At 44.7% G+C, this 20,023-nt stretch overlaps 2 protein-coding genes across 4 annotated transcripts in view; both read right to left on the bottom strand.

The window, feature by feature from the left end:
- The window catches only part of ADRA1A (adrenoceptor alpha 1A), a 72,127-nt gene extending 61,241 nt beyond the window's left edge, over positions 1 to 10,886 (bottom strand). For 2 of the 3 annotated variants that reach the window (XM_036889161.2, XM_036889163.2), the window contains exon 1: positions 9,545 to 10,886. In XM_036889161.2, coding sequence (XP_036745056.1) covers positions 9,545 to 10,427 — 883 coding nt within the window. In that variant the 5' untranslated portion in view covers positions 10,428 to 10,886. The remainder of the gene's footprint in view (positions 1 to 9,544) is intronic. The other variant, XM_036889164.2, reaches the window with a different exon arrangement.
- A 1-nt stretch (position 10,887) lies between these two features.
- On the bottom strand, positions 10,888 to 14,899 carry LOC130683386 (uncharacterized). The gene is made up of 3 exons (XM_057500493.1): positions 14,819 to 14,899; positions 11,460 to 11,974; positions 10,888 to 11,060 (listed from the first exon to the last, which is right to left on the bottom strand). Exons 1-3 carry the CDS (start codon positions 14,897 to 14,899, stop codon positions 10,895 to 10,897), a joined length of 762 nt encoding a protein of 253 aa, XP_057356476.1. The 3' UTR covers positions 10,888 to 10,894.
- Positions 14,900 to 20,023: the final 5,124 nt, after the last annotated feature.

The following is a 20,023-nucleotide window of genomic DNA, read 5'->3' as shown; positions in this document are numbered from 1 at the left end:
ATGGTTAGTATAATGCAGGAACACAGAAAAGAATAACGCCACTGATTAGATAGAATTTAATCCAAGGATACATGGACAAGTTAATATTCTGAAATAAAATTTATCAAATCAATGTCAATGAAAAAAGATATTAAAAAAGCAGCATTTGATAAAAATTAAAAATCCATTTTTAACAAAACTGTCAACTACAGGAAGCTGTTTCCTTTATCTGATTAAATGCATTGATCTAAAACCAACAATCAGTGTGGTGTCTAGTGTTGAAATACCAACGCAGCATTTCGTGACTTCATTGTAATAGTCATTTTCCAGGATGTGTTAGTGTGATTAAAAGTAAAGTGCAAAGAACAGTTTAAAAGTAGTTTGGGAAGTAAGTGGAAAGACACGTCATATTCTTAACAGAAGTCCTCACCAGGACAAAAATGTCACTTTTCAAATTAATCTGTATATCCTAAAAAGTTATGGTTGAGATGTGACAGGTCATGCCTGTGTGTGTGTGTGCATGTGCACAGGTGTGTATGTGGTGTTGGTGGCGAAGGAGCCATAACTTGACAAAATGAGTCCAGAGTTTTTCTGGAACAATGACCGTGCAAGGACTGACAAGATAATTTTGAAAAAGGATGTTTATCCAGGGGCCTTAAACCAGAATATATTGAAGCATATTAGGAAACCACAGTAATTTAAAAAACATGGCACCGATGCTACAGGAGAGAGACAGATAAATGGAGAAGAAGTGTGAGTCCCAAAGTAGATTCAAGATTTCTTTCTAATACAACAAAGGTGGTTTTCTAAACAAGAGAGGAAAGGATAGATGATTCAGTAAATAATCAGTAAATGACTCAGTAATCAATCAGATTAATCCGTAAAGAACATCTGGCAAACCGTTTCAAAGTAAATACAGCTAGACACCACCTACCAAAACACAAAAGTAAACTCCAGGTGGATTACAAATGATTCTCTGAAAGAACTAGGAGAAAACAGGTTCTCTGCACTTAACATCGGCGAGGATCTCGCCAAGCACCTTGAGAGGCACAATCCATGAAGCAACAGATTAATATATGTGACAATATACAAAATGTAAATGCCCATGTATTCGTAAAAACCACGAAAACACTAAGATGGAAAAACCCAATGAAAAAATAGTTACTAAATATGTAAAAGGTTTATAATATTGTTAAATACTCCTGGTCTTTATCCTTTTACTTAACCGTTGTTTCTCTCGGCCTGCAATCCAGTTGCCATTGTTCTTCCATAGAAGGTGGTTGCCACCCTGGGAAACAGGAGGCCATGATTTGCAGGAGTGTCTCATTAGCCAGAAAAGGTACCTGGGGGACGGCCCACGAGGGCTATTGTGCCAATGAAAGTGGCAGCCCGGGTGGCTGGCAGAGAACCAGCCTGGGATGGTGCTCTGTGGGGGGGGCGTGGAAGGTGCCCACAGAGTTCTCCTGCCTTGAGTCAGTGGTGACACGCTGCGGAGGATTTATGCTGAAGATGATCATGGGGGCTGTCGGGACAAAGTGACTCGCTGGCCAACCCCAACAGAGCAGATGTCACCCCAGCCAGGAAACTAATGGAATCAAACTTGAGGGTCTGTGGCTGCAGGAAGGACTGAGTGGGGCAACGGTGCCCAGCCAGCAGCTTCAGGCTGATCAGGGACAGGAGCAGGACATCTGGGGACTAGCGTCTAGGGGCTGGTGGTGGTGGCAGGACACTAAAAATCACAATGAAGTTCCATCCCCTCAACCCCCACCATGAAGTTCTGTGAGCCCCAGGGCCTGGGCATCAACTCAGCAGGCAAATGTGAAAGGCTGATTATCCAAAGAGGCTGCCGAAATGATGGGATCTGACAGAGCTTATTGGATTAAGTGTGTGTGTGTGTGTGTGTGTGTGTGTGTTTCTGTGGAAGTTCATGAAAAAGCTCACATCTGTTTTTGGAAAATAAAAAAGTGACATTTTCCCAGCACATGTCTGATTCTAGCATGAGAAAACTGGCCACCCAGCATATGCAATCAAATGAGTGATTAATATCTTTAGTGTATAAAATGAGCTTACAAAGAGAAAAGAAAGAAAAATAAATGACTTCCCCAAAAGCATCCAAAAAGCACAGACAAGCAATTTCACATGACAGCAGTCAAAATATAAATGACTAACAGAAATATGAAAAAATTCAAATAGTAAAGAAATACACAATTTAAAAACGAGAAGGCTGTGGGCAAGTGCCCAGCTGGCAAAACACTGCAGGACTGAAATACAGTGAACCTGACAGACAAGGAAAGTGCCAAGAGAAATGTCCTCACATCAGAACCAGAACCTATGAATCAACAAAACACAGCCTTGTCTTAGTCACTAAGGGCTGTTGCCTTTAAAGCAACGACCTGCCTGTTGGTAGGCTGTTCTGAGAGTCCTCTTGGGTTCAAAGCATTGTTAGAACTCATTGTAGATATCTCCTGAGCCTGCAGCACATTCTTTTGAATATGATGGTAAATCTTTATTGACAGATTTGTCTTGTACAAAGAACCAAAATTAATTTAAAGCCAAGCCTGGTTATACTGTTCATGATCAGAGAGAGGTTTTCTCATAAATCTGCTCTGGAGGCAATGACAGGAGGCATTCCAGAACCACGCGGCAGCTCACGGAAATATTTTCAACTGCCTGTGAGAAGGCTCGAACCTGGACATCTCTCATCTGTCCTGTGCTGAAGGCCCCCACCTGCCTTGTCCACAGTCTTCTTTCCCCTAAGCCTTTGATATTTTGAAATATAGACTTGATCATGTCATCCCTGTTCCCGGCCACCTTTGGATAAGAATAAAAATGCTCTTTCAACCACCAGTGTTTTGCTTATTTGGTCTGGTTCCTCTCTCTCCAGGGTCTTCTGATACCACGTGGTCTCAGCCTTTCAGCTCTGGCCACACAGCCTTCTGGAAAATCCTCAGGACGTCAGGCCAGCCCTGTCACTGTCTGTCCATTCCATTCTCTCCCCTCCCCTTTTAGCCACCTAACCCCTCCTCATGCTACAGATTTCAGCCCTATAGTCAAGCGCTCCTTCCCAGCAAGGCTTGTCTTCCCTTCCTGCCCAGAATTACCCTTCTCCACAGTGTATGTTTTCAAGGCATCACCCACATCCTCTTCAATCATCCAATTCGGGATTTTTTATGCAGTTTTCTGATTAACAGCTCACTCCCCATGGAGAACAGAAGCCTGAAGGAACCAAGAACCCAGACTGTTTTATTTAGTATGTTGCATAAAGTCCAGCATATGGGAAATTCTCAGCAAAACACTGGCGGATGAAAGAAACATGCTGTTTGACATGCTTGTGCAGTACGTGTGCTGCAAGAGGGTCATGATAACCCCTGACCCCTCCATGCACTTGCCACTTTCCCGGCAGGAGATGAGCCTATTTCCCTCCCCCTTGATATGTCGCTGGCCTCCTGACCTGCTTGCACTGCAGGATGACACAGCAGTGACACTGGGCCAGGCCTGGGCCTCCCTCTGGCAGCCTCTGCCCTGACTATCTTAGAGGGAACCGCCATGCTGTGAGAAAGCTGGTCTAGACACCGGGAGAAGACAGGCTGCCAGCCCTGAGAGCCAGCCCCAACGGTGGGACAGACGGTGCCCCATGCATCCCCGACCCACAGAATCACAAGCCATAGGATGGTCATTGCTGAAGATGGTTTGTGTACAGCAAAAGGATCTGAAAAACTGGGCTCCTGTGTTAAAATTATAATGGCTTTGGGATTCTCTCCACACAATCATCTCCTAAGAGGTCAACCTTTTCCATAAGAATCAGGGGCCTGACCCCTTTGGACCTGCAGCAAAGTGACACTGGCTCTGGGTACCTTGGGCGTCCACGAGAGGGTCCTCAGATGGCATTTATATGTCATCATGTGTCCCTGCCCTTTTTCCTTGCTGTATTTCACTTATCACTGTCTGAAACTTTGCTATGTATTTAATTGTGCGGGTTTTCAGCTCCATCAAGGCAGGGAATTTTTTGCCTTTATCTCCATGATTCTCTGTCTGTGTGGCACATATGCTCAATGACATTTTGCCAAGTGAGTGAACGAATGAATGACTCTGCCTCACTGCTTCTACCCAATAAGCCCCTTGGACAGCTGTGCCTTTCACCTCCCATGTTAAGGCACATTCTCCCTCCTTACCACTGTGCTGCCTGTTGCCTTGTTTATTTTACCATAATTCTCAAATATTCTGTATCTACATGAGCCACAGATCAGCTCAATGCTGCCTCCCTTGACTCAGAGATAATAGCAATGGCAAGGTCCAATAATAATGCCTATTTTGTATTTAAATCAGAGAAAGGGGCCAGAGTTCAGCCATATAACTATGCGTTCAGTACGTGGTGCCCCCTTCATCCCTGTCTTTCTGATGCTCTCTTTCAGGTCTTGAATGCATCTGCCCCTCATTGTAACACCCTTACGGTGACATATGCCAGTAATGGTCAGCAAGATACATGAATTCTGAACACCTATTGCCATTTACTCTGTGTTAGGTACTATGCTAGGCAACTGACTTGTATATAACATCCCCTATTTTATGAAAAAAAGTGCCTAGGTTTCAATTTCCAGCCAACACTTCCTCCAGCCAGCATACTGACTCTGGGACTCTAGGCAAAGACGATGGACAATTTAGGGGCTGGACTTCCACCCTTCCTTCTCTCATGTGTTGCAGGTCAACACTGTCGTATTTTTTCCATTCATCTCCATGATCAAACCTTGGTTTTTAAAAACATTCACTTCAGTATATCAACATCTGATAACAGCCTCCAAAGGGAGTTCCCTTCCCCAAAGGGACTCTGAATTTCAACTAAACAGGTAGGATGCAAAAAGAAAAGAAGACTATAAAGACCTCTATTTGAGAGCAGGCAAGCCAGATTCCTATTTGCAATCACACTGTTCTGGCCAGAAGCGAGCCCAGGCCAGCTTTGGTGGGGAGGAGCTGGGGGGTTGGGCTGCATGGAGGCAGTGAGGAGACAACGTCCTCTCACAATGTAGGGGAGAATACTCCCTAGTCTGGTCATCCTGGGCCCGTTCCTACACACTGGGGTGCTTCCTGGGCCCGTTCCTACACACTGGGGTGCTTCACTTCTTAGCTTGGTGTACAACTGTCTGCCCTGGTTTGGTTTCCAGTCCCACTGTTCTCTGACAGCCTCGTGCAGACTGATAACCTCTTCTTCCCAAGAGAGCATTTGTCATACTTAAGAGCTCATGTCCCTTGTGCATGACAATATAATGACATATTTATTTTTCTGTTCACATTTTGCACGAAAATGTACTTAAGATAGTTTCTACAATCAAATAATTTCTCACTGACAGCCCAGCAGTAGTACAGTCTTCAAATTTCTGCTCAGTCAACAGTGATACTTCTAGAAGCTTCCACAGTGACCTCCAGGCAGAGTTACCTGTTAGATTCCTCAGCACTTGTAATACTGCCTTGAGGACCAATCTCGGAGACTTGTGATAATTTTTCCTAATTTGTCTCCTTAACTAGATTGTGAGGCCCTTGAGGGCACAGAATGTGTTTATTTATCTTTTTTTTTTTCTTTCTAACTCAGTGCCTAGTACTTAATACACAGTTAATAAATCCTGGAAGAAACAGTCTGACTCGTCCAGCATCAAGAAGAAACTGTGGACCACAGACGTGGTTGGTTTACTTCACCCACCTGAGCTGCCTGGTCAGATGCTGTGAACGATGAATTTTCCTTTTTCTTCCTGTTGCACCTCATTTGTGGGATTTAAAGGGAGCCCAGTAACTGTGGGGGCTCCATCCTACCACACTCCCCGTCTCCACAGTGTCTTCATTCAACATGACATGACTGGCTCCCCAAGGGAGCTCGTCCAAGACAGAGGCTGTGATTAGACCCGAGTCCCCTTCCCCTAGCGGAGCCCAGCAGCCAGCCCTGGTGCTCCTTTCCCTGCAATGGCTCAGTCACCACCTGAAGTCCCAGCCATTCACCCAAGATTTTCCCACCTCTGACCCTATATGACTAGTTTACGTCCCTCACAAACACCCCTCTTTCCTGTGGTCCCTAGATGGTCAGTCATCAGAAACACTCCCTGTTGCCCTCCACCTCTGAGCTGCGGAGAGCATGCGTGCAACCTTCTCCCTGGTCCTACGTTAAATTTATGGCCCTGAGTCTCAAACATGTCCTCAGGACTTAGTGGTGACTCAACGCTATTTCCATAATCTATTTACTCTCCCACCCAGAAGATTAATGTGTCACATCTTCTTCTGCTCTCCAACCACCAGCGTTTCCTATTCCTTCCTCACTCTTCGCTTGTGATCTTGCTTCTTATTTCACTGAGGCCATAAATATAGCTTAGAGATCACTGTCCTGCCGCTTCCCAATCCTCTACTTGGGGATCAAATCCCACGTCGTCCCTTGCCTATACTGTCCTCATCCCTCCAATCCATCATTCCCATCAGAATACAAACAGGGTATCCTATCTTCTACTTCTCTAGATCCTTCCAGCCCCACTCCGTTCCCTATTCCACTGTGTAGCAACACCTTTGCAAAGAGCTGTCTATTTCACCGTTGCTACTTCTTGGGGTTCGTTGTCTCTATAATACACATGACCAGGCTTTTTTCTCCATCCTGAAACTATTATCTTCAAAGGACTTCCTCACATCACCAAGGACGTCCATGCGTCCAGGTCCACTGCTGATTCCCAGTCCCCCTCTGACTTGGCGGAGCAGCTGCATGTTCTACAGCCGACGGCTGTTGCCCTGCCTTTTCCAAACATTTCCATTTGGCTTCGAGGATACCACGCTCTCCTGGTTTTCCTCCTGCCTCTCTGGCCACTCCTTCTGGTTGGTTCTCCTCCTTCTCCTGCCCCTAAAACATCAGAATGTCCCAAGGCTCGGTCCTGATCTGTCTTTTCTCTCCATCCTTTCTCTTTTGTAGATCCTTCCATTTCTGTGGCTTTAGGTATGCTGATGTGTCCCAAGTTTATATGATACCCCGGCTTCCCATTTTAGCTCCAAATCAATACGTCTAACTGCCTACTTGGCATCTCTATGTAGGTGTCTACTACACATCTCTCAACACGGTCTATACAAAATAAACACACTTACTTCACACTCCCAGCCCTATAATCCTCTAGTTTTCCCAATCTTAGTAAAATGCACTGCAATTTATCCAGTTGTTTAGGCCCCAAACCCAGAACTTATCTTTAGTTCTACTCTTTTCCTTACACCCTATGTCCAAACTTTCAGCTCTACCTTTGAAATAAGTGCTGAATGTGGTCACTTCTTACCACCTCCACCTGGCTTGCTCAAGTGCAAGGCATCAGACCGTTCTGTCCTTGACTTCTCTAACAGCCTCCCAACTGGTCCCCCTGCTTCTATTCTGGCCTCCAAATAGCCCAGCCTCCACCCAATAACAAAAATGATCCTTTGAAAATATAGGACCAGCCACTTACCAGCTAAAACCCCTCCAGCTGGAAGGCTTCCTGTAACGGTTGGAATAATATGCAAACTCTGCTTCAGTCTAAAAGACCCACATTACTTTGACCTTGTCTACCTCCCCAACTCTTTTTGAACTTGTTTTTCCCCCTCATTCTCTGCAGTTCAGCCACACTGGGCTCTGCTCTGCCTTGAACAGGTCAGGTTCTTTTCCAACTCTATACCACTGTTCCCTGTGCCCAGAAAGCTCTTCCTCCCAGACTTTGCAAGACTTACTCCTTACTTCATCCAGGTCTCTGCTCAAATATCACCTCTTTGGAGAGGACTTTCTGACCGCCCATCCCATAATCTTACCACTATCTCCTATCTTGTTTATTTTTTATAGTGCTTATTAATCCTTGACTTCTTAAGAAGTATTTATTTGTTTCTGTCTATTTCCCCCCAAAGAATGAAAACGTATTACTGGCAAGGACTTTTCTGCCTTGTTTACCCTAAGTGTCTAGGAAAAGTGCTCAGTGATACTTGACAAATGAATGCATGCCTGAATAAATGTGCAAACTTCAGCAGGAAGTACGAGATGGGATGTAGAAAGACTGGGAGGTAAGCAGGCAGTGGCTCAGGTAAAGCGTGTTATTTAAACAAATTCAAAGCTGTGATATACTTCCAGGAGCAGAATAAGCAATAATAATGGGCAGGTACAGTGGAAGATGGCGTAATGGACTTAGAAGGGCCTCTCTAGTCAGAAAGAAATCTCTGCCATGATCTATATGTCTGTTGTCCAAAACAGTAGCCCTGCCACAAGTGATAATCGAGCCCTTAAAATGTGGCTAGTGGAAGTAAGGAGCTGGATATTAATTTTCTTTAATTTGAATTCACAGTAAATAGCCACATGTAGCTGGAGGCTATAGTATTGGCAAAGCTCTAGAAGCTGAAGGATCCCTTCCCCCACTTGTGATTTCAGGATAATAATGCTTACCTCCCTGTGCTGCTAAGAGGGCTAATGAAATAAAAAGTCTTGCCAAATGTCTGAAACATAGTTGGCCCTCAAAAAATAATAGCTGCTATCATCACACAGAGCTGCAAATTAAAATACTTTAAGTCCAATGCATTTAAATAAGGCCTTAAAGTGCTGGAAACAGACTTCTATTCGTTTTTATCATAATTTTTTGTTTGCTAGAGTTAGTGGATAACCAATGTGTGGGTCTATATTTGAGCTCACAAACTAAAAATAGCAAACAACCATTTTGGGATCTCATGAAGGCCTTTCAGAGATAGATGCCTATTCCAAGTGGACCAGCTTGCCGATACTTACAATGCTTATAATGAGCTACTTAGTGTTGACAGCAGTTCATTTAGCATTTGCAAAATTTGCATTTGTAACATTACTGTATTGTTTTCAAACAGTGTCACCTGCAACTTCCCAAATGATTTTGCATATGAGTAGTGTTTGCTTTAATCCTTACACTTCAAATAAACGGAAACACATTTACTTACTGGAAACATTATGTTGAAGACTTTAAAGTGGTTTGGACATAAAATTACTTATTTTTTCCCCATCAGTGCCTCACCATATGTTTTTCCATACTGAATCCAGAAAATAAAATTAACACAGCTGTAGAACATAAGCAGACCCTTATAACTAACCCTTGGGAATAATCTAGTCTAATAATAAAATTACATATTTGTTTAGAATAAGCACGGTGCTTATTTTTAGGCCGAGAGAATTTGCAGCCCAAAGCAGTAGAGGTGAGAGCCGCATTCCACAGTCCCTGCCTAAGTGCCTGGTGGGGACTGAGTCCGGAAAAAGGACAGATGTATTTACATTAAACGCATGTTTAAAGGAATTAAGAAAAGTTGAAGTTCTTATTAAAGACACCAATCAATCTGTATCAGCTGGAAGCCACCTCACAGGCATTGAAAAAGTGCCCTAGGACACAATTTAAATGAGACTGCAGTAGAAAGGGAAAGCAAATTCGCTTTTTTACAAGGAAGCCGCTCCTAGCTGCCCTCCTAGCTTTGCTGTTTCAAATGCAGACGGTTCTTCCTGCACCCCCACTGTGGGTCCGGGCGAGTAGAAGCGGCAGAGGTCGAAGACCCCGAAATACTAAGATGAGGTGTGGTGAAGACTTACCTATGGGCATCACTAAGAAAAAAGGCAGCCAGCAGAGGACGAAGCAGCCGACCACGATGCCCAGCGTTTTGGCCGCTTTCTTCTCCCGGGAAAACTTGAGAAGCCTCACCGAGAAGTGCGTCTTGTTCTTGGTGCTGGGCATGCCGCTGCCTCTCACCGGGGCGTTTTTCCGATGGATGCGGAGCGTCACCTGTTCCGAGTCCGACTTGTCTGTCTTGAGGCCGGACTTGAGGCCGCGGCTCTCCCTCTTGGCCACCACGTAGACCCGGCAGTACATGACCAGGATGATGGCCAGCGGCACGTAGAAGGAGCCCAGCGCGGAGAAGAGCACGTAGCCCGGCTCCTCCGTGATCTGGCAGACCGTCTCGTCCTCGGGGGCCGGCTGCCTCCAGCCGAACAGAGGCCCGATGGAGATGACCAGGGAGAGCGCCCAGGCGCAGAGCAGAGCCATGACGCCCCTCCTCTGGGTGACGATGGTGGGGTAGCGCAGCGGGTAGCTCACGCCGATGTAGCGGTCGATGGAGATGATGCAGAGGCCCAGGATGGACGCGGTGGAGCACAGGACGTCCACCGCCGCCCAGATGTTGCAGAAGACCCTGCCGAAGGCCCAGTAGCCCAGGATCTCGAAGATGGCGGAGAAGGGCAGCACCGTGGAGGTGAGCAGGAGGTCGGCCACCGCCAGGTTGACGATGTAGTAGTGAGTGACCGAGTGCAGATGCCGGTGGCAGGCCACGGAGAGGATCACTAGGATGTTCCCTAGCACCCCGAAAATGATGAGGCCCCCCAAGATCACCCCGAGCAGAATGGCCTTGGAAATGTTCACCGGGGCCGGCGGGTGGGTGCAGTTGGAACTGTCGGAGGCATTTCCAGAGAGAAACACCATGGTCCCAGCAGGGGCCGGGCGACGTCCGGCTCCCGAGGGCCACCCCCGGCGCGGGGGTGGGGGCGAGAGCGAGGGAGCAGGAAGTCAAAAGGTCTCGGCTCTGCGGGGCCTTGCCCACTGGGGCTGGCTGGGGGTGAGAGAGAGCGCGAGGGTGGGAAGCAACCCCGGCCAGCCCTGGACACTGTCAGAAGGCCACGCAAAGGGGCAGGGCAGTAAAGGCGACATGGCTAGGGGCGTGCGGGGCTGACCGCTCTGGCCTTCTCCCCCCGCTGCACTGTCCCCAGACCCCAACTCCTTCCCTACTGAGGCTGAAATTGCAAATTCAAGAATTATGGGAGTCCGCTCCTCTGCACTGTCGGATTCGTCCTGGTTAGGAGATTCGGCATTCTGCATGTGATTTGGAATTCAAAAATGCAGCGCCAGGCTCCCCACCAAACCACAGCCAAGTGGCGGTCTGCCGTCGACCCTCAAAGCCGGGTACCGTTGGCATCTGGGCCCTTCTCCCCGCGCGCAGTGCGGCTGGCCGCGCTGGACTCGTGCTGGATCCAGCCTCCAGGCTCGCAGGCCGGGGCCCACGGACGTGAAATGGTTGCCAAGCCGGGCGGCTGCGGAGCCCTGGGTGCCCGCGCGGTCCTGAAAGAGCGCAAAGAGAAGGGCGGTGTCAGTCAGGCGTCCTGCGGAGGAGGCCGTGCCCTGCTCGACGGGCGGTCGGGCCGGCCGGGAGCCCCGCCGGCGCTGGGTCCCGGAGCGGCTGGTCCGAGCGCAGCCACGGCGGCGCGGGAGGGGACCGTGCGCCGTGGCCCCGCCGCTGGGAACCTGCCCCGGCACCCGCCGCGCGGCCTCTGGCCGGGGTCAAAATCCGAAGCAAACAAACCCCAAGCTGCAGCGCCCGGCGGCCGGACGACGAAATTAAAATCCCGAAGCCTGCCCGCCAGGCGCAACCGAAGCGGGTGTGTGTGGCGCACAGAGCCGAGCGGGTAGAAACCAGCGTGTCTACCCGGTTTCCGTTTGAACAGGTTGCCTCGCAGTCACCTGGAGGGGGCGGCCTGGGAAAGGGAAGCGCTGCGACCCAGGGACCGCAGAGCCAGTGCCACGCGCACGCTCACGCGGGAGAAATTCACACCGGGGTGCGGTGCTCGCCAGTCTGTTGACCAGCCACGCCGCCTGGGAGCCTGGCCCCGAGCGAGGCCCAAGGGCTGAGCGCGACCTGGGTCGGTCCGGGACTCCTTTCCAAGACGCAGGGTCAGCGGTCCCGGGGGACTCCAGCTTCCAGCCACACCCGGGCGGGCTGCTGGGGTGCAAGGGGTGGGGGGGCTCGCTCTGCAGAAGGGGCTTTGCCAGTGGCAGTCACTGCGGATTTTGTAGGCGTAGAGATCATGCCCGCGCGCCAGCGGACAGAGGACTGCCTCGAATTTTCCGGGCTGGGGGCCACGGTCTGCGTAAGAAACCTTGGTTTCCACAGCTGCAGACCACAGGGACTCGGGCAGGAGTGCTAGGAGTGGGGTGCCATCTGGAGCTGGGGCCCGAGGCTCAGCCGCCGGCGCAGGCTATTGTGAAAATGACAAGTTGACGAGCTCACAGGTGGTACTAAAAGCAACTGCAGAACTCCGTAGTTTCCAGAGGAGAACCGCCTCTGGCATTAGGTACAGGGTTAAAAACACACTTTTTAAGTGGACAGTAACTTCCCAGAATATATAAGGGAAATGGGGTGGGGTTCGGATGCAGGTGTCAGAGCGAGTGAAAAAGCTGGAGGCGCTTGAGAGAAAATGGGGGTTCCGTCTGACCCGGAGGCCAAGGGAGATTCTCTCGCGCCCAGGGCGCCACGCACTCACCTGGAGCCCCGCGTCACCGCCACCCGTCCGCGCGCCGGGGAGCCGGCCTGGGTTGCGTCCCAGGAGCAGCCCTGCAGCCTCGACTCCGGTTAAGAGGGGACCGTCTCTCCGAGGAACCGACTGCAAAGTCCTTTCGCACCCGCTGACTCACCCCTTCACCACAGTTGTCTTTACACTCCTGACTCCTATCGCTTTACCTGGAGATTTTAAAATAAAGAGTGAAAAAATAGGAAAAGAAAAAAAATTTCAGCCAACCGTAACTCCACGTTTACCCTCTTAGTATTTAGCTCCCCGACATCTGCAAAGAACCGCAAGCAACTTTGCAGCTCTCGCTGACGTCACACAGGCAGTAGCACAAGCTAGTACCGTAATCTCCGGCTGTTACCGTATTACTCTGTGGCAACGGACCCACGCGCACAGCCTCTTGCTTCGGCGATTTGGGTGCTTGATTTACTTGAAAAGGTGTGTGTGTGTGTTTGGGGGAGCCGTGGGAGGGTTTTTACTTGCAGTGAATACTTCTTTAAATGACATAACTTTTAAAATAAAGAAAAATCGACACTGGCCAGGCAGCTATCACTGAATAGTGTGTTCAGAGGTGCCCACCAGTTAGTTTTGAACAGCTTGATTTGATCAACATTTGGACTAGGTTCTGTTAAAATCAAGAAGCACATTTTTATGCTAAGTACGCAGGTAAATTATATTATTTGTGGATGTTTTAAGATGCAAGTAAAATCAGATAAAAGTTAATAAATCTGATCGTAATAAAATTATAATTCCAGGAAGATAAAGTGAGCATATCTAAACCTTATTAAATGTGATCCATGTCTCATTTCTTTAGCCAAAAATAGGTTTAAAGAGAATTATGGTCCCTCTGTACTTGGGAGTACAGATCCTTCTTCAAGACCCTGATTTTAATTATTTTGGGTATACACCTAAAAGTGGACTTGCTGAATCATATGATAATTCTATTTTTAATTTTGGGGAAATTGCCATTCTGATGTCCACAGCAGCTGTACCATTTTACATCCCCACTGACAGTGCACAAGGGTTCCAATTTCTCCACATCCTTGTAGGAATGTTGTTTTGCAGTTCTCTAATGATGAGTAATGTTCAGCATCTTTTCATGTGCTTGTTGGCCGTTTGTATATCTTCTTTGAACAAATGCCTGTTCAAGTCCTTTGCCCATTTTTTAATTGGATTGTTTTTTGGAAGTGAGTTTTGGGAATTTTAAAATGTATTCTGGGTATTCATCTGCTATGAATTAAATGATTTGCATGCATTTTCTTCCATTCAGTAGGCTGTATTTTCACCTTTCTAGATGGTCTCTTTTGATGTGCAAAAGTTCTTTATTTTGATAAAATCTAATTGATCTATTTTTTCTTTTTTCACCTGTGCTTTTAGTGTCAGATCTATTAAATGGTTGCCAAATCCACTGTCATGAAGATTTTCCCTATTTTCTGCTAAGAATTTTATAGTCTTAGTTCTTTAAGTATAGATCTTTGATTTTTTTGAGTTACCTTTTATGTTTGGTATAAGGTAAGGGTCAGACTGGCATAAAGATTTCCAGTTTTCCAAGCACTGTTTGTTGAAAAGACTGCTCTTTGATCACTGAATGGTCTTGGCACCCTTCTCAAAACATCAGCTGGCCGTATATGTAAGGGTTTATTTCTGGGCTTTTTATTCGATTCCGTTTGTCTGTGTGTTTGTCCATTTGTCAGTATCACATGCTTTAATTACTGTAGTATTGTAGTAAGTTCCAAAGTTGAGAAGTGTGAGTCCTCCAACTTTATTATTCTTTTTCAAGATTTGTTTGGCTATTTTTGCAATTCCACATGAATTAGAGGACTGGCTTTCTCATTTCTGTGAAAAAGGCTATTGAAATTTTGAAAGAAATTGCTTTGAATTTGTAGGTCACTCTGGTTTTATTGACATTTTTAACAATGCTAAGTCTTCTTGTTCATGAGCATACTTCATTTATTTAGGTCTTCTTTAATTTTACCATTTATTTTTGAAGTAATGAAAATGTTCTAGAAATAGATGGTGATGATGGTTATACAACTTTGTGAATACGCTGGAAACCACCAACATGTACACTTTAAAAGGTGAATTTTTGGGCGTGTGAATTATACCCTGTTCCATGAGGTCTGTTCTTTTCTCCAGGCACATGCAGTCTGGTGCAGCCTTCTTTCCTCTTGCTCTTTCAGAACTAGTTGTAATAACTGTATTTTCATATTATATGTAGTTTTGGGAGGCGGTTACTGTCTCATCTCTCACGCTGCCATCTTTAATCCCTTCCAATTAGACTATACTATTATTTGATTTGACTTTAATATTATTTTAAAAATATGTACACAAATGGCTTGCTCATCCATAAATGGAATTTTATGTTGTAGAAGAACTATACTGGGTGAGGTGTAGTTCACTGGGTTCACTCTGATTACTAAGTCACTTGCTCTCTCTGGGATTCAGTCCCCTCAGGTGGAGAAACCTGGAATACAACTCTCTGTGACTCTTACATCTTATCATAAAATATGTATATAATATCTGTTCCTCGTCTACCCGAAGAATATGTTTTTCTTCAAGTTCATAAGCATTAACCTGATGCCCATAGTACAAGTTTTCTATTAAGATCTGTTCCATGGTAGATAAGGGAAATCATGGTATCAGCAAGAAAAGCAACTGAAAATTGCTCAGCTCTTCAAGGTCAAAGTGTGCAAGGGTCTTTGGAACCTCCAGACCCTACCCGCAACAAACAAACATACTCACAATCCCTCCCTCCTCCCACAGCTAGCTAGCTAGTGCCAAGACCGAGAAGAGCAACTCTTTCTAGCTTCGTGTTATATGCTACCAGATAGTTCTTTTTAAATCTGTGAACATCCATTTTCTTGAAACTAACTCTCAGAACAAATATCCTGTTGCTAACCGTAGACCCACAAATGGAAACTCCGTCTGCTGGTTACTCTCTAAAGTAATGGTTGATATGGATGTCATAGAAGGGTTGATGCATGGGTAGGTGGGGTAAAGAGAGAGTGGTCTGTGGGCCACAGAGATACTGGCCCCACCCGTCTAGGAAATCAGGGCAAAACTCAGCTTTTCTAATTTTTAAAAGCATGCAGTAAAACCCCCACGGTTGTTATTTGGACTGAGTGAGAGTTTATCTGTTGAACGTATCAACCCTCTGGTATTAAGTTATTAACCCTTCCCTTTCTGCTCATTTTGTATGCAACTTAAAAGTGAAACACATTTCTAACCCAGAGTGGGCCAAACCCCATATTTAACATGAGTGCAATGTATTCGTAATCATTAACCTGATGCCAATAATACAAATAGAGAAATATGTAAAATGACTGGAAAAATACGCCTGTGCCCACTGATGTGATCAGGGACCCCACATGGAGAAGCTGGAGAGGAGGCCCTGGCCACTGGCTACTCCTTCTTTTCTTCCCATGCCCCCCTGTCCAACATCTGGAAGGGCCATGCAAATATGTGTGAACATTTCAGCCAGTACATCCGGACAGCTGCCCCTTGTTCTTGGGCTGCACATACCCGTGATGTGGGTGGGCCCAGCATAAAGGGCTAAAGGCCCTGAAAGTGGTTTGTGGCCACTTGGGATGGGGATTCTGGGTCCCAGAGCATGATGTAGAAAAGAGGGTGTAGGCTCCAGGTAGGGGTATTACCTTAATCCTGGGGTCCTACGGACTATTTGTCCCATGCAAACAGCCACAGCCAGAGGAGTCAGAGTTGGGTTTTCTAAAGTCCAAAATCCATGACAGGGGTCCTCTTGCCTGGATCTAAGGGGTGCCACTCTGTGGACTTCAGGTATGGTGGAAGTTGAGAAATCCACTTCAAGGGAAATTCTGTGAATGGTCATGGGATGATACCTCTGATTTAGGGCTTGCAGGAAAAGCAGGGTTCAGATTAATAGACGAAAAAGAAGACAAATCAATAAAGCTGTACAGTAGAGTGGTGTGTGTGTGTGTGTGTGTGTGTGTGTGTGCGTTCACTAGAGGAACCAGGCAAATTAGAGAAGGGCTTGCAATCAACACACACCAGATGCCTTCAATTGGTAGGACTCTGTTAGTGACTAGTGAGAAAGTCAGCTAGTGTGGGAGGCTTTGAGGGAGAGAAAAAAAAAAGAATCTGTCAATCATCATCTTAGAAGACAACACACACACAGTGGAATTAGGAGCTATTTTCTGGGGCTTATGATGCCAAGTCATAAAGTAGGGGGCTTAATGTTAATATCCACAAAAAAGACCTGGCTTTTCAACTAATTCTCCTAAGGCTTAAAAAGTTCAAGTGGGAGGAAAATGAGAAACCTTGCTCAGAATGGTATCGATGCAGTACCGAGTCACAATTCTCCAAACAAGCATTGTGTTCTAATCCTTTATTGGACTGAGAAAACTGTTCAGGGCAGATGCCGCTGAAGGAACCCCTGGATGAGACAGTAATTCTGTCTTTGTCATCATTCATCCTCATTCTCATTGCCCTGAGAAAATAACTTGTCCCAAGTCTCATGAGCTGTGGCATCCCATCCCTACATTGCATCTTACGGTGGGGATATGGGGTCAAGTCATCCTACAGCTAGAGCAGGTACATTATTCCTTTAAAACAATAAAACTTAGCTCATGAATAGCAAATGTGACTTGAGGCATACCAATCAAATTCTTTCAATTTGTCAATTATTTGTCAAATAATATCTGAAAGGGAAGCAAACACCTACAACAATATCTGTACCAAATGCACAAATGCTTGATCTCATTTCTCCACCTGCTGATGTACTGTGATAGGCTCATTACAATGCTTATTGATCTGTATTTCATTATAAAATACAAGCTTATAATAGCACATTTCAATAAGTTAGAAATGAGTAAAAATAAAACATCTCTAATTCTACCATTGGAGAAATAGTCACTGTTAAAAATTTGGTACATTTTCCCATTGCTTTTACCCATATGTATAAATGATATACACAGAAATACATATATGTAAACATTTTTCAAACACTAATTATTGAAAAATTTATTATTTAATTATAAGTGTATTTTCATACAATTTTTGAGATTTCCGTTTATTCTTTTGTGATTTGCTTGCTCACATTTCTATCAGTCAGGATTTAGTCAGAAGCTGCTGTAGGTATTTCAAGCAGGAATTGATTTAATACAAGGAGCTAAAGACTTATAAGACAGGAAAGATTGGGAAAAAACCAGGGAAAGCTGTTACTTGCTTTCAGGAAATCTGCAAGGACAGGAATATCAGGAAACACAATGAGTGCAGCTGCCTGAAGCATCAATAAAATACAGGACACCCAGAAGCTCCTGGCCAAACCTCAAATGTGCATTTGACTGAACACTTCATCCTGCCCAATACAGTTTCAGGATGAGCAATGACTTCTGCTTCTCTTTTACTTTCAGAAGTCACACAGGAATTCTTCTCATTGGTGTATGGTTGCCCAGAATCCTGCTGATAGAGATTCTTCCAGCCATTGCAATGCAGACAAAAGAATAGAAGGGTAACTCTGAGTGGCTAATAGGCAATTTGGTATAATGTCTATTGCTCATTTTTATATTGGTATTTCCATCTTTCATGTTATTGGTTGGTAAGGACTCTTTATATATTATGGCAGCCATGAAAGTGTGGCCCTCAGATCTTTTTCTTTATACTTGAGCATAACTCACTAACAGTTCCAGATTCCAGATTTTGTTCTCTGGGTCCATCCTATGCTCATGTCACATGTCCTACAGGCTGCTCCCAACTAATGGCTAAACATGGTAGAAGTCCTAATGCAGGCTTATTATTACGAAGCACAGATCTCTTGAATGGGAGACTTTGTCTCAAGGACTCACCACCAGTCTGCCAAAACTTTCTTATAGATGCAACAGTCTGGCCTTTCTCTTTCCCAGTCTTCCTTCCTTCCTCTCTACTTCATAGGATTCTGACTTGGACCATAGTCTGAAAGCTAGCCTCCAACTCCTCCTTTTTCCTTCACAGGAATTTCCCCTAATAAATCTTCTGTTTGATTAATCATGTTTTGGTGTCTGTTTCTTGGAGGTCCAAAATTAATGCATACATTAAGGATGACAGCTCTTTGTGATATTTGTTATCTCCTTCTGTCACAGATATTTAAAGGGAAACTCATTATGAGTTTACATAAAGTGAGAGGCTCTCCACATAAGTTCTCCCATAATCAACAGAAAATGACATATATATATATCTTGGCAACCTATGAACAGAATCTGCCCATATTTTGAGCACTTTTTACAGGAGTTTCCTGGTCAGCGGTTTTTCTTCCTGGTCAGAAATGGTTGACCTTATGAAAGAACCTGGAGGAGCTTCTTTATATGTCTCTCTACTCAGGGGATTTTCCTTCCATATTTAGGATTTCTGATAGGACTGAATTTAACCCATAAGAAGCGATTAGAGTCTGCACTAATTTTAAGATTATTCTAAAATAAAACCTTTATAGAGCTAAGTATTGAGAGGGAGAGTTCCCTTAATTCTCTCCAGCTGCAATTCAACAGAAAATAAATGATTATTTTAGAGGCTTAAAAGGAGACTGTCTATTCTCTTTTATTGAAGGATAAGCTTAAGTTGTGGATCAATATTCAGAGGTTTTTCTCTAGTCTTGTTAATTTAACTGCAATTAATGCAGTTTCTTTGCTTTCCACAAGACATGGGACATAAATTGACAAAATGGTCTCATTCCTCGGTCCAGCAACAGAAAAAGCCAAACAAAACAATCATTATCCTTTATATTTTTCACTTTATGAAACCACCTTTATCATTTTTGTTTACTCCATTATGTCAATCAAATGAGTCTAATTCAGAAAGTTATAACAAGCCCATGAGAAAACAAAACAAAACAAAACAAAACATCATTAAGTCAGATCAATCTGATTTTGTGAGAAGCATCAATTTTATTGGGAAATTCTTGGAAAGAAGAATTAAATTATCAACAGAGAAAATTTTGAAAAACCCCCAAAACCATCAATCTAAGTATTCAGTGCATCTGTTTGATATTTTCAGTGACAAGTGAGTTTCCAAATATGAGAGAATAAAATTTAGATTAGTGTAGAGTGTTTGACCTCCATTAGCCTCTTTCAATGCCTCCCATGCAAAACATAAAATATGACTTTAAAAATATACTTGCTACGAAAGCCCAACTTCAAGGCAAGAACCCCAGCCTTCCTCTCCAACCAGATCTGCATTTTTTAGTTCCCATACATAGAAATTATGTAACTACCACTGGTTCATGTCAGAAAAAGCAAAATGCAAGATCAAGGCCATGATTATAATGGGAACACTGAGGAAACTAAAATGTCCACAATGGCTGTTGATCTTGATTAACTTTCTTGGTGAGATGCTCAGCTTGTTACTTCCTGTATTGATCAGGGTCTAAGCAAGAAAAAGATTGCACAATGAAAATCGTTTATTGGAGGAAACATTAAACTAATTAATTAATTGGTGCTTGGAAGTTTGGTTCTCCATATGGAAAAAGTAAAATGGAATTGGAGCTCACACCATACACAAAAATAAATAAAGCTAAATTAAAGATCTAATATAAAAAATAAAAATTTAAATAATAAAAAGAAATACATGAGACTATTTTCATACTGAGATTTGGGAAATTCTTTCTAAATAAGACAAAAAATAGAATTTTTGAGAAAAATGGATAAATTTACATTAATATTCAATACTTCTCAGAATGCTAAAGGGGACAAATGGACAAAGATAAGTTACAGCTTTAGTTGGGAACAAATATTG

This window comes from Manis pentadactyla, chromosome 1 (genome assembly GCF_030020395.1).
Source record: "Manis pentadactyla isolate mManPen7 chromosome 1, mManPen7.hap1, whole genome shotgun sequence".
NCBI classification, from domain to species: Eukaryota; Metazoa; Chordata; class Mammalia; order Pholidota; family Manidae; genus Manis; species Manis pentadactyla.
This window is presented reverse-complemented; position numbering and strand designations above follow the sequence as displayed.

What these genes read in the sequence shown, in the direction of transcription:
- LOC130683386 (XM_057500493.1), bottom strand. Translation starts at nt 14,899, where the DNA reads ATGGAACAGATCTTAATAGAAAACTTGTACTATGGGCATCAGGTTAAT. An exon ending in AAGAAAAACATATTCTTCGG is followed by an intron (nt 11,975 to 14,818) that starts GTAGACGAGGAA and finishes TTTTCACAATAG; the next exon opens with CCTGCGCCGGCGGCTGAGCC. An exon ending in TCCCAGGCCGCCCCCTCCAG is followed by an intron (nt 11,061 to 11,459) that starts GTGACTGCGAGG and finishes GCGCTCTTTCAG; the next exon opens with GACCGCGCGGGCACCCAGGG.